Source organism: Drosophila obscura, unplaced genomic scaffold (assembly GCF_018151105.1).
Source record: "Drosophila obscura isolate BZ-5 IFL unplaced genomic scaffold, ASM1815110v1 contig_84, whole genome shotgun sequence".
NCBI lineage: Eukaryota > Metazoa > Arthropoda > Insecta > Diptera > Drosophilidae > Drosophila > Drosophila obscura.
In genome coordinates this window covers 29,123-42,159 of record NW_024542877.1, presented here as the reverse complement: position 1 = coordinate 42,159, position 13,037 = coordinate 29,123, and the positions used below count along the sequence as shown (strand labels likewise).

Sequence of the window (13,037 nt, the reverse complement as noted above, 5' to 3'; positions counted from 1 at the left end):
TTGAGCATGATTTTTTAGAATTTTAGAATTAAAAAAAAATTTTACATTTTACATTTTTTTGCTACATTTGTTATCTACATCTCATCTACAATGTCTATTCTACATCTAACATATAGTTTGTACAAGTACCATTTAGATTCTACATCTCCTCCGCTAGGGGTTGCTCGCGCACTGAACGCGGCAGAGTGTGCGAGCGAGAAGGAAAATGAGTTGCGTTGTCGCTGACGGGAGGGGGAGGGGAAGCAACTGAAAATTAATTTCTTCATTCTGGCTATAATTATGATCCGTTCTGATTATCCCCCGGGTATCGTATCTTTAAAACTGTGCCTGCCACAGATTTTCGTCCTTTGTGTGGGCGGAAGGGGGCGGGGAGAAATTTTGAAATACACTTGTAGCAGTGTGATATCACATGAGTCTGGAAACCAAATTTGGTTTCTCTAGCTCTTATAGTCTCTGAGATCCAGGCGCTCATCAAGACTTACGGACGGACAGACGGACGGACAGACGGACATGGCTATATAGACTCGGCTATTGATGCTGATCAAGAATATGGGGTCGGAAACGTTTCCTTCTCTGCGTTGCACACATCCACTTTTACCACAAATCTAATATACCCCTTAACTCTTTTTTGAGTACGGGTATAAAAACAATATGCAGACCGAAAGTGGAGTCAGCTGGTTGTTGGGTTAATTCTTGAGTGCTTTTGCTCAGTGCTGAAATGCAAAGATAAAATTATGATTTAATATATGTACTTCCAAAATAGCTGAAAAGCTATGTTTAATGTTATGTTTCCCAATCTGCAATTCTCTTTTGATATGCTGAATCCGCCTCCAATCCGCAGGTGCATGCTTTGGAGGGGAAATTGCAAAAGTCTTCCCCCACACAACCAACGCAAAGATAACAATAAAACCAAACAAAGCACAACAACAGCAGCAACAGCACCAAATCCAGTGCTGGAGGGGGGTAGAGGTGAGAGGTGGTGCCCGTCAGAACCAGAACTGGTTCACTTTCAGTGCATCCAATACACTGCGCCCCATTCATGGTCGCCTGGCCAAATTGGAGCATTTATTGTACAAAAAATGCACAACAGAGCAGCAGCCACAGACGGACGTGGGCTGATTCCAGTGCGAGAGTGCGTGTGCCAGGTTAACTTTGAGTGAAAATTGGCAACGTTGCCAACGTTGCTTACCAAAGAGCGTCAGTCCAATGTTCTAAAAGAGAGAGAGAGACAGAGCGAGCGAGAACAAAACGATCGAGAGCAAGCAAGTTCGAACAAGTTCGAGGAAAGAAGAGAGCCAGAGCAGATACATTTGCAGCATAACCACTGCCATTATTTACATTAAAGGAGTTGCTCTCTGCTTGGGTTCGCAGCCAAATAGTGGTCTTAATTAAATGCACAGATTATAGCCAGTGGTGCAGCAGTAGAGTAAATCCTTATTATTGTTCGTTGTTTGCACTGCCCACTGTACTAAATTGTCATCTACCTACAAACATACATATGTACACATTCATTCTCCCGCACGGCAGCATGCCTATGCAGCCGTTCTCTCGCGTCTTCATCTTTCTTTCTATCGCCTTTCGCAATAACTCTCTCGATCTGTCGCTCTCTCGCTCACATTAGGGCACGAGCAATTCGGCCCGCCTTGCGTTTGATTTAGTCTTGATCTTGCCATCACTTCTTGCGCATTGTCTTGGAATCGAGCTAGTCAATCCGACACCGTCTTGTACCGACCCCCGCGTCTACGATCTGATCTCTACATCTACAATGTATATTCTACATCTTCTCCGCTAGGGCACAGAGGGTAGCATTGCCAGCAGCAACTCCTGCTGCATGTGCCCGTGCCAGCTCCATGCTGGCGGTCATGTACATCAGAGGCCGGCAGCGTCGTATGCACTGTGCATAGGAAACAATTTCGGGCAGCGCAGTCGGCACACGTACAGCGTAAAGACTTCGTGTGGTTTCGTTATTCTGCCTGATGACGTAGCGGCGAGAAAATTCTGCTCGCTTGCCTCAGCGGCAGAGAAGCATTCGTGTGCCCTATGCACAATTCTTCGGCTTTCGCAGCGGCAAAGAATAAAGTAACGTATTTGACTTCGTGTCTGTTGTTTTCGCACACAAACGCACAAAAAAAATGTGTGAGTCTGTGTGCCGACCCCTGATGTACATGGTCATGGACAATCCATGATGCAATTATATAAGGTGGTCTCGTCGGCTGCCGAATCGTTCGGGTTTCAGGACCTTAACGTTCAGTGCGCGCTCGCTTGTTGTAGTAAAAGGTTGGGTACGGACAAATTTTTTGCGGAAGCCTTAACCCTTGTGCACAACAAAAATGGCGTATTGTAGTATTTGCCGCAAGCACGTGCAAAGAACAGTTTAGCATAACAAAAAATTTTAAACAAAATTGTTAATGGCTTCCGAAACAGTTAAAAACAATTTAGATATAGGAACGTTTTATGTCAAGATTAGAACGAACAACAAACATTGATTAAACCCTTGTCATTGAAGGTGTGGGATTAATTAATTAATAACACTAGTCAACACGATTTTTTCTTTAGGAAACAAAACGAAATTTTTCTTAAAGATTTGGGGCTTAGAAATGGTTTGATGATATTTTTTTTTTCTATGGCAGAACTTTTTTTTAAAGAATTTTTGAAAACTGGTATTTTTTTTTAAGCTTTTTTCAGAGGTAACGCTTGTTTTTTTCACATAACTCTAGTATCTTACGTCTGGTTGTAAAGAACTTTGCTACTTTGAAAAGATAATTGACGCAGCTAGAAGTTGAGTCAAACACTTTGTGATTTCAGCTTACCGTCTGGGGACATATAAAGCATTGAAATGAAATGATGATTTTTGGCTATAATTTTTACCGAATTTTGACTTTAAAAACTCAGGCAAGTCAGGAAAAGGAAAACAAGGAACGCGATCAGGTACCATGTACAACCCTTGCCGTTTGCTTTGTTCCCAATTGGCAGTTGGGCCCGCCGCCTTCAAAAAGGTACCTTTTGTTCATTTTTTCCATATTTTAGGTTTGGTTAACGAATTTTAGGTCCAAAGTGTCCCATAGATCTTAATGAGCGATACCTTAAACGTACGCCAAATTAACGCACCTATACACAAAAAAATAGATAACACAAGATTTGGTTTTTTCGACTTTTCCTGAGTTTTTAAAGTCAAAATTTCGTAAAAAATACCCCACAAAAATCACCATTTTTGCATTTCAATGCTCTTTCGACTTCCCAGCTAGTAAGCTGAAATCACAAAGTATTTGGGCTCAACTTCTAGCTGTTTTAATTACCTTCTCAAATAGCAGTTACACACATCCACACGTAACATATCTAATATGAACACTATCGCTACTTCTGAAAAAAGCTTAAAAAAAAATACCAGACTTCAAAAATTTGTTCTGCCATAGAAAAAAAACGAACTAAAAAACCCCATTGATCTACAAGCCTTTTGGATCATTGAAGAAAAAAAAGTTTGGGATTAATTAAGTAGTAATTAACGATTAATAAAGCAACTACAACAACAACGATACTATTTTTTTTTATTATATTCAGAACACATCAGTTCGCCCCGCGATATCGTTTTAAGTGTTTCGACAATGACGTCGAGCACTTTGACACCTCCTTCGGCGGAGGTGTTGGCGACCAACATTTTGGTTTGTTTTCGGGTAACAATGGCCTTACGACTTGTTTCTTATTTAACAAATTTACATTTTTTTTGGTCATGTCATGAACATTTCCACCAGCCAGTTGGATTTCCATTTCGTTGTCGGGCGCCGCCAACAAAATATTGGACAAAATTATTGGTTTGTGGTTCGATGGCGGCTTGTTTATAATCCAATCAATAATTTCCATATCGGGATTCTTCATCAAATCGGAAAGGAGTTCGTGCGCCTGATTGACGGCATTCCTCAGTCCAGTAATTTTTATGGTCCGCATCTGGTTTTTCCCCTTCACCACTTTTAAACGTGCCGACGTTGCAACACGTATGGTTGTCAAGTTACTGTTGCAATTGCCAATAACACGGTCAATTATATTATCCGGTACCTCCACCTGTATCTCCGTCATCATCTTGGCATCATCATCGCCCTGCTGGTCTATATTGGTGGATGATACTCTGGTGGATACGCTACTCTGCAGCTTGGCAGCAGCACCAGCGCCGCTGCTTGTGGATTGATGTTGCTTTGTTTCCGGCTGTTGTTGGCTCTTCGACTCCTTTTCGTGCTTGTTGTTGGCGCGATTAGCCACCTCCTCCTGATTAGCCTCCTCCTCCTGATAAGCCTCCTCCTCCTGATAAGCAACGTCCTCCACCGGCAGCCTAACAGTCTCGATGATCGGATTTGTCAACACTGTAGCTGCAACTGCAGCTGTGGCTGTGGCAGACGGTGATTGTTCAACTGAAGATCCTGATGCTGCTGCTGTCTTGGTGGCCGTGGACACTCGAGTGGATCCACTTAGCCAGGAGCGCTGATCGAAGCAAGAATCCACATCTTCATCTTCGCCCTGCTGGGGTTCATTGGTGTCAGCTTGGTGCTGCAGATTGGCAGCAGCTACGGCCTCGGCCGTCAATATCGCATCCTTGGATGTCACTGAGTATTATTAAACATTAGATAATTAAACATTAAAATATTCTATTACCTTTCGGTTTTAAAAAAACCTGGAACATGGAAATTTTCGAAAAAGCGCCGGCGTCTGCTGGTATCACTTCAAAGCTGCAAATCTTTCTAATTGAGCCTTCAGGTGTTACTCTATTTGGCATTATATGTATATCCCCACTTCCAGCTTGCGGGAGCCAATGTGGCCGGTGGGTGTACAGGTGCTGTCATGTGAGTGCCACGCTATTGAAACCATAAATGCTAGAGGTGGAGAAACATCGATGAAAACATCGATGCATCGATGTTTTTAAATTTTTTGGAAATTACATTCGGCCCGCCTTCCGTTTGATTTAGTCTTGAACTTGCCATCACTTCTTTGCACATTGTCTTGGAATCGAGCTAGTCAATCCGACACCGTCTTGTACCGACCCCCGCGTCGTCAGACAGAAGAAGAAATAGGGGCCACTGCCTTTGTCCGTTTCGAGAGTATTTTAGCTGCTTTTTTGGCCGAAGGTTTGACAATCGGCGAGCCTATGGTGGTCGTCCGCTTCTTTTTCCGGGCATCAGACTCTGCCCTGAGCTTGGCACTTAGCCTTGTTTCCACAGCCATTCCTGCTGCTCCTTGAGGAGCGGCAGTACATGTGAAGGAACTGGCCCTCCCACTTGGCATGTAGCGCCAGGGTCAATGTTGTAGACACTGAAGATGTTGTTTGCAACACCAGAGATCTGTAAATTCATTCATATTCATATTTAATTTGTGTGATGTGAGTTCGGGTCATGTTACAATGCTTAGTAAGCTTAGTAATGCTTAAAGCATTGCTTACTGCGCCATGGAAGTATCCCAGTTTGGGGCTCGCCACCAGCACAATGCAGCCAATCGGAATCTGGAGCGACGGTCCAGGACTGGACTTTCCCCTCGAAAGCTCAGCGGAGAAACGAACCCCTCACTGGTCATATAGTTGTCCCACTCTAGCAACCAATTGCAGCAATATCTCCCCACCTTGCTTGCGAGTGTGCGTGTGTGTGGGTGGGTGTAGGTGTGTCTGTGAGTGCAATGAAAAGTGCCAACCAACGACAGAGTGTAAGAGGGAGAGCGAGAGCTAGTCGCACTCTCTCTATGCAGTGGGAGAGCATTGTTGGATTTTGTTGGTCGTACACCTGCTGCCGGCTGCTGGTCGCCTGCTGGGCCGTCTAGGGTAAGTTCCTAGAATGTTCATTCCAATAAGCCACCACCACGGCCGGTTGCAACATCTCGCGCAAACTGATCCAATTGATGGCAGGCAAAATTCGTAGAATTCACCCGATGGCAGCAGGCGCCCAGCGCCACCAGCAGGCCGCTCCCAACCGGGACCAACATGTTGCGGCCACATTGGCGAGGGCGACATTGGAATCGCGTCATGCGCGTCGCTAATTCAGCAGGCAAACAGAGACAAACAGCGGCGGCAACACATATGTAGCATCAGAGCAGCAGAGCACTAGAGCTGAGGGGAAATACAATTACCAGTGCAGTGGGAGGTGGGAGGCGGCTGAAAGCCCGGACACGGCCAGGATGGCGTTGGCGATGGAGGAGAGATGAAGATGTGTAGACGGCCCCCCCCAATCACATATGGCCGTCGCCGCACGGCACCGGCAACCGGCAGGCAGGCAACACATACGGACCGACGACCCAATGCCAAGGCGCCCGCGCAACAACATCTCGGAAGCGGTAGCAACAACCATAGAGCAAAAGCTGGAGCACGCCGGTACGGAATGCCGACGGCTTCGACACTTTCGTTTTCTTGTTCCAACCAAGCGCTGGCCGCTAAATAGGCGCCCAGCATGCCGCAGAGCGTTGCCAAGAGACCGAAACCAGCGCCAACAGTTGTCAGACAGGGTGAGACAGGTGAGCCCAGAGCACATGCGATATGGTTGTCCCGCTTGCACGCAAGCACCTTCTCTCATCTCAGCACATGCTGAGCATGTGCATATGTATGGCACACGCAAACGCCGCTGCTCTCTCGCGCTTTTGCTCTCTTTGGAGCTTTTCGCAACATGTTGACTGGCAACTTTTGAGGGAGTTTTGAGTTGCCGCTGGGGCAGAGAGTTGAGTTTCTCTTTCTAACGTTGGCCGCTGGCTCTGGGGCGCTGGGCTCCTGTTCGAAAATCGACTGACTGGGCCCCTGAATTCGTCGGGCAATACGAAAACCGTGTCTCGGCGCGCCGATTGCATCCGTCGGCAGTCAGCGGCAGGGGAAACCAAAGTGGCAGCAGTGATACTGCTGCGTCCAGTGGCAGGGGAAACAGCAGTCGAAGCGGTATAGCGGGGCAGCAGGGGAAACCGACCGACTCATGGGGAAGCGACGATGCAGAGGAAAAGCTCATTAAAAAAAAGTTCCTTTTAATTAATTGAAAACCAGCAGAAGAACAACGACACGGCTCCACTTGTGCCCAAGCCCCACCCCCCACACACCCCACACCGCACACCGCACACACACCATCCATCCCTCATTGCGGCTTTTCCGCCCAGCCAATTAGTGAAAAATGCCCAACCCCCGCCCGCGAGCCCCGCACCAGCCCACTGACCACAAAAGGCGCCTTCTTCATTAGCTGGCGCACATTTCGACCTACGCTTTTTGCAGCGCATCTTCTTCTATCCTATTACGCTAACATCTTCTTAATTAAAAAGCTGGCAACAGCACGTTCCAGGCCATCCCCCTGCGTGTGCCGGATGGCCGCTGGCGGATTTTTAATTGCTTAATTGGAACTGCGTGAAATCCCCTGCTCTGAACGAAGCGAAAATCGGTGGCAGGGGCATGTGCAGGGGCAGTGGCAGAGTCGTCCTTCCGACACAAAGAGGGGCCCTGCCGAAGCCGCCTGTTGCCTGTTGCTGGGCAATTAATTCACCACGAGAGGAGCACGAAGTATGAGCCGAAGCCATCATCAGCATCCTGGCAGTGGCAGTGGCTGTGGCTGACTGTGCTGTCAAGGTCGTGTCCCCAGGACCTGCTGACTGGCTGAGCAACCACCACGCCCTAGATACGCCTCAAACTCAGCAGATGGAACAGGCGCCCAGTAAGCATTAGAATGGCCCGTTCAAACATGGGGCAGGACACACGACACGACACGATACGAAGCAGGATGCGGCCAGAGATGCTGCGCATCATGCAACCGCCAAATGCCAGATGCCCCACATTGCGGAAGATGATGCAAGGCTGGGGTAAAGTGTGGTAAATTTAAAGCCCTCGTACCCCTGAGGCTGAGCAAAAGCTCACTGAGCAACAGACCCACAACCAAAACCACATCCCAACCCACCCAATGAATGATTCTAATGACATTTTTGGTTTCAATTGTTCATAAGTTTTATTATTTGATGAACGCTCTCAATCAAGCGATTCATAAATTGTGGGGCGTGTACGTACGTCTGATGGAATGGATGAACGGACAGACAGCGCAGCGCAGCGGGTGTTAAATCGGTTGCCTCCTGCACGCCACGCCACGCCACGCCACACACACAGCTCGTTTCCTAGTCCATCCATACCCGTAATTTACATACGTACGTACACATATATATAGTATATAGTTATCGTATTTCATATATTAATTTGTATTGTATAATTGTTTCCGCTTCTTTTTTGGTTAGTCATAAGTATAGTTCCATATAATATGGTATCATATATGTATGTATATAGCATATAGTAAAGTATATGTATGTATAATGCATGTGTATATGTGTATATAAATTTAGTTAACATTAATTCACCAAATACTCGATACAATAAAATGTCTCTACCTCTTCCCAGCACTCGATCCGATCCCGATCCCGATCCGATCTTATCCCGATACGATCCTACACATATTCAAGTTTCAAGCGATCTTTTTTATGCTCATTCTCGTTAGTATTTCGGTTATCATCGATACACAGTTTTCTGCTACTATATACTACTACTCGTATGTATATGTATGTAAAAATTCAGTTGCCACAATTTGTATGTAATTGAAACGAGTGTTGTTGATTGGCTGATTGATCGATTTAGGAGTAGGATGGGGGGAGGGCGGTTTTGTCGGGTGGCCGTAGGGCTTGCAGGGTGCATGGGATTGACAATTAGTCTTTGGCACATTTCAATCGATAACGCTGATATGTAAGGGGAGGGGATACACGCTTTGTGCTTTCACTTTTGGCTGAGGGGAGGCGGAGCAGAATAGAGGGAAAAGGAAAGTCGTTTTCTGGATACTGTATACTGCGCACTTCATAGCTTCTTTCTCGATTCAAACATAAGCATAAGCGATATTTCAAGGCAAGAAGGGACACACTGTAATCGTATTTCGTATTGCATTCTAGGCTCAAGGACTCGCTTCGATGAACTTCTAATTAACTTGGAATCATTTTCTTGCATTCTACATATTTGTGTATAATATGTTTAACTGATTGCTATGCCTATATATTGTATATATGTATGTATGTATGCCCATTTTTGTCTGAGGGAGGGGGTTACCATATGCCTTGAGAGTTCTCAGGCCATTTCTATGCATTTCTTTTCTCTAGTGATTTTTTAGCCACACACATTTCTCAAGTCATGATGTATAACCCTACCATTTATATACATACATATACTATATGTATATGTGTATGCATGTGCATTGGTAATTCGTAATCACATTCGCTAAATCGCTAACAACAATTCGAGTCGAGTCTTGGCTATGTCTAAGTCTATGGTAAAACATTTTTCGTTTGGCTAAAAACATTATCCGATTCTGCTTCTGCGTCTGATTCTGGCTATTCGATTCTGATTCTGATTATGCTCTCTACATCTCTTCTATCGCTCTCTATCGCAAGCCTTGGCTTTCAATGGAATCTAATTTGATTTTGTTTCGATTAGATTTTTTTAATTCAATATTCAATATGCAATTCAATTCAACAAACAATGCGCTAAGGTTTTAACGTTTCGCTAATTATTCAAATATGTATGCTTTTTTTTGTTGTTGTATATAGTATCTGTCATCAATTTGTTTTCGATTTCATTTCATCTAAACGTTTTTTGTCGTACTTTGATAAATTTTTAATATAATAAGGCCGCGTGGGGCAACTGCTATGAAAGGCTAAAATATCTACCAACAGATATAAATAGTATTATGGGTATATAGATCCTAGGGGCCAGGAGAAAGGAGAGACGGTATAGACTTTTACTTAATTGAAGTTAACCTCTTTTCCTCTTTTCCTTTCTATGGTTTTGTATTGTAACTTTTTTTTGGTATAGGCATTATCTGGTTTTGCTCTTTCGTCATTTCATTCTGTTCCTTCTTTCTACATATTCTATATGGGGGACTTGGCTCATAGTTAAATTCAGTTAAAACTCACTTCTGGTTCAGTTTCTGTTCACTCAAATACTCGTATATAGGGTATATGTATGTAGTTGAAGGGTATATTATGTGTTTACATTGAGGAATGTATGTATGTATGCATGTGTGTGTGTGTGTTGTTTTGTTGATTGCCTGCTAGTCAGGGTCTAGATTAGTAGTACCTTAGTAGAGGGCCCCTGGCCGGGGGCATTAAGTTACAAATTAAGTTAGAATAAATACAAAAAGATATACAAAAAAATTTTACGTAAATAAAATCGCATAACAACTTAGGATTACGAGGGCACAGCAATCGAGTGTATAAACAATGTATGTACAGCTTAAACGGAGAAGGTATATAGCGAGGGACAAAGACAGACTAAAACAGATGAAAACAATAAGAAACAATAAATACATAAATAAATAAATGGGATGCAGGCGAAGTGATGCAGGTGAGTGGGGAAAATCAAACGAAAAAAATAACCAAAATCAAAATGGAAAAGACAGAAACAGAACAGACAAACAAAAAGAAAAACAAAAAACAAAAATAAAAATTAGATGCACTTCAACGGTAGCGTGTGATGTTGCTTTTGGGGTGGGTCTTACTTCGCTGCCTCGCCGGAAAAGGATATGGCGGCGGCGGCGGCCGTGCCCGACACAGAGGAGCCTGGTGTGGCCGAAAGTGCCATCTTGGAGAGCGTGGCCAAGGAACGTTTCGGGAATGTATTATTGCCGTCCGACGGATCCGAGAACAGTTTGCGGAAGCTACAACAAAGAGAGTACAATCGTTAGTAAATATTCCAATATTCCATGTTGATCATACAATTTGCGTATGCCCGACTCGGAGCTCTTCTTCCAGGGCGCATCGTCCGGCTCGTACGGCAGCGGTCCCTGCACGGGTGCATCGTGACCAGGCGGCCTAAGCAACAGAACAAGTTTCAAGAATGATACAACAATTTTATATAAGTCCTTCTTCCGCTATCACTCACGTCTCCCCAGCGACTGGGGGCTCAAGTTCGGCTGCCGCTTCAGCCGCCTCCTCATCGTCGTCGTCATCATCGTCGTTGTCCGCCAAATGACCCTCGTCATCGTCACTGTCATCCGAGCTGGAGATATGCCGCGACCGCTTGGTCTTCAACTTACTGGGGGGCTTCAGCTCGGCCAGCTGCTCGTTGAGGCCATCGATGGTGGTCAGCAGCTCGTCCCGCTCGCTGATCAGCTCCTTGAGCTCACGCGTGGTATAGCGCGGCCGATTGGGATCGTTCTGATCGTCATCGTACGACTGCACCAGATCCTCGTTCTCCTTCTCGGCCAGGCCGAGACGCTTGCGAAGCTGATTGATCTCCCGGCACTGATCCTGCAGTTGAGCCAGGAAATCGGCTCGCTCCTCGCACAGCGTCTTCACCTGGGCCTGCATCAACTTGTGGCGCCTCCTCGTGTCCCGCTCCGAACCCTTCAGACGCTCCGACTGGATGTTAAGCTAACCAAAAGTAACCGAGAATGAGGGTTAGTTAGTTATAATTTGAATTGGGTCTGGAGGCACTCACATGCTCCAGCTCGCTGTACTTGTCCTGGAGCTCCCGCTCGCGTTGCTTCAGCTCGTCCCGCTGCTTGTATATCTGCTCCTTGAGCCGCTGCAGCACCTGGGTGTCGGACAGGGCGCTGTGCAGCTCATTGTTGGTCATGCTGATGATGCTCTCGGTGAGGCTGGCGCCCAGGCCGGAGCTCTGGGCGGACGATGACTGCAGGTCCTGAGTCTGCTTCACCAGCCGCTTGTTCTCGTCCTGCAGCGAGGAGACCAGGTCAACCAGCTCATTGGTCTCGCTGCGCCACTGCTCCTCGATGAGCTCCAACTCCTTCTCAAAGCGGCGCCGGAACTCGGCCTTCTCCAGCTTCTCGCTCTCCAGCTGGGTGATCTTTTCCCGCAGATCCTGTATGGTGGCGTTCTCGCGCTCGTTCTTCGTGGCCAGCGCCTCCAGCAGCTCCAGCGTATTGATGATCTTTGGCATCAGCCCACTCACCGCGTCCGTTCCCGAGGCGATCCATGATCCGCTCGTACTCCTTGCCAATATCCGAGGCCAGGTCGTACACATCGACCACGCCGATGTCGTCAATGGCATCCAAGACCATTTCGCCCATTTCATTGAGATGGAATCCGGGCATGGAGCAAGGCACGGGCCAGCAGCAGCAGTACGGATGGTCCGGTTCGCTTCTCTATTGTCTGCCAAACAGTTGGGGCCAGTTTTCAGGTTCCAGGTCCCACCAGGTGCCCAGATGGTTGGTTTTCCAGGTGCCAGGTGTGCCAGGTGTGCCAGGTGCGACAGTTTCAAGGAGAAAACTCCGTCGTGCAGGGAGGGGGGACAATGTGTAATCAGCCACTTCGTTTCGCACACACAATGACACACACACAACACACTCTGTGTGCGCAGAGGGGCTGTGAGGAGGTACACGGGTATAATGTTCACATTCACTTCAGCTCTTGCTGCTGCTGCTGCTTCCCGTTTGCCGTTTCCCACACATAAACAGATTGCTCTTTTTGCAATTTATTCGCATCGGCTGGCTCCGATGACTGCATCAGTGTATACCCAAATATACCATCTCATTTTCAAAATATACCGTAAATATACCGACAAAAATCATATTACTCAATTTTGATATTCGATTTAATATTAAAAGTTAATTATGACTTTTCCCACTGAACTTTAAATTTTCTCCGATCTATAAATCAATTTTCTACAAGATTGGTTGAATTAAAGGACTTCCTTTTATTGGCTTACCTATAAAAAAAGTTTAAAACAAAAAAGTTACGAAAAGATGGCAAAATATACCGTAAAAATACCGAGGAAACTAATCGAAATTAACCCACTTAGCCCCACAGTATTTAAACAGTAAACACATAAAGTTAAAACGCTGAAAATAATATTGTTTGAAAATTCTTCCTGTGAATCGATTCTTTTATCTTTTCTAACAATACAAAAGTGAGCATGATATCTTTTACCTGTAATGTACCTGTAATGTTTAATTTTGATCAAAATTAAATACCCCCCTGGTCGACAATTGGCTAATCGTACTGTGTTGATGATCGGAAATTCGATTTAATATTACTAGCTGGCTAGCAATCTCAGC

General features: G+C 45.6%; 1 protein-coding gene across 1 annotated transcript; it reads right to left on the bottom strand.

Annotated features, from left to right (window-relative positions):
* Nucleotides 1-10,200: 10,200 nt before the first annotated feature.
* On the bottom strand, nt 10,201-12,489 carry LOC111074641 (RILP-like protein homolog). Its single transcript, XM_022367501.2, is given in 5 exon segments — nt 10,201-10,676; nt 10,735-10,830; nt 10,901-11,391; nt 11,459-11,944; nt 11,946-12,489. Coding segments are annotated over 5 exon segments (1,365 nt in total). The 5' UTR covers nt 12,075-12,489; the 3' UTR covers nt 10,201-10,513.
* Nucleotides 12,490-13,037: the final 548 nt, after the last annotated feature.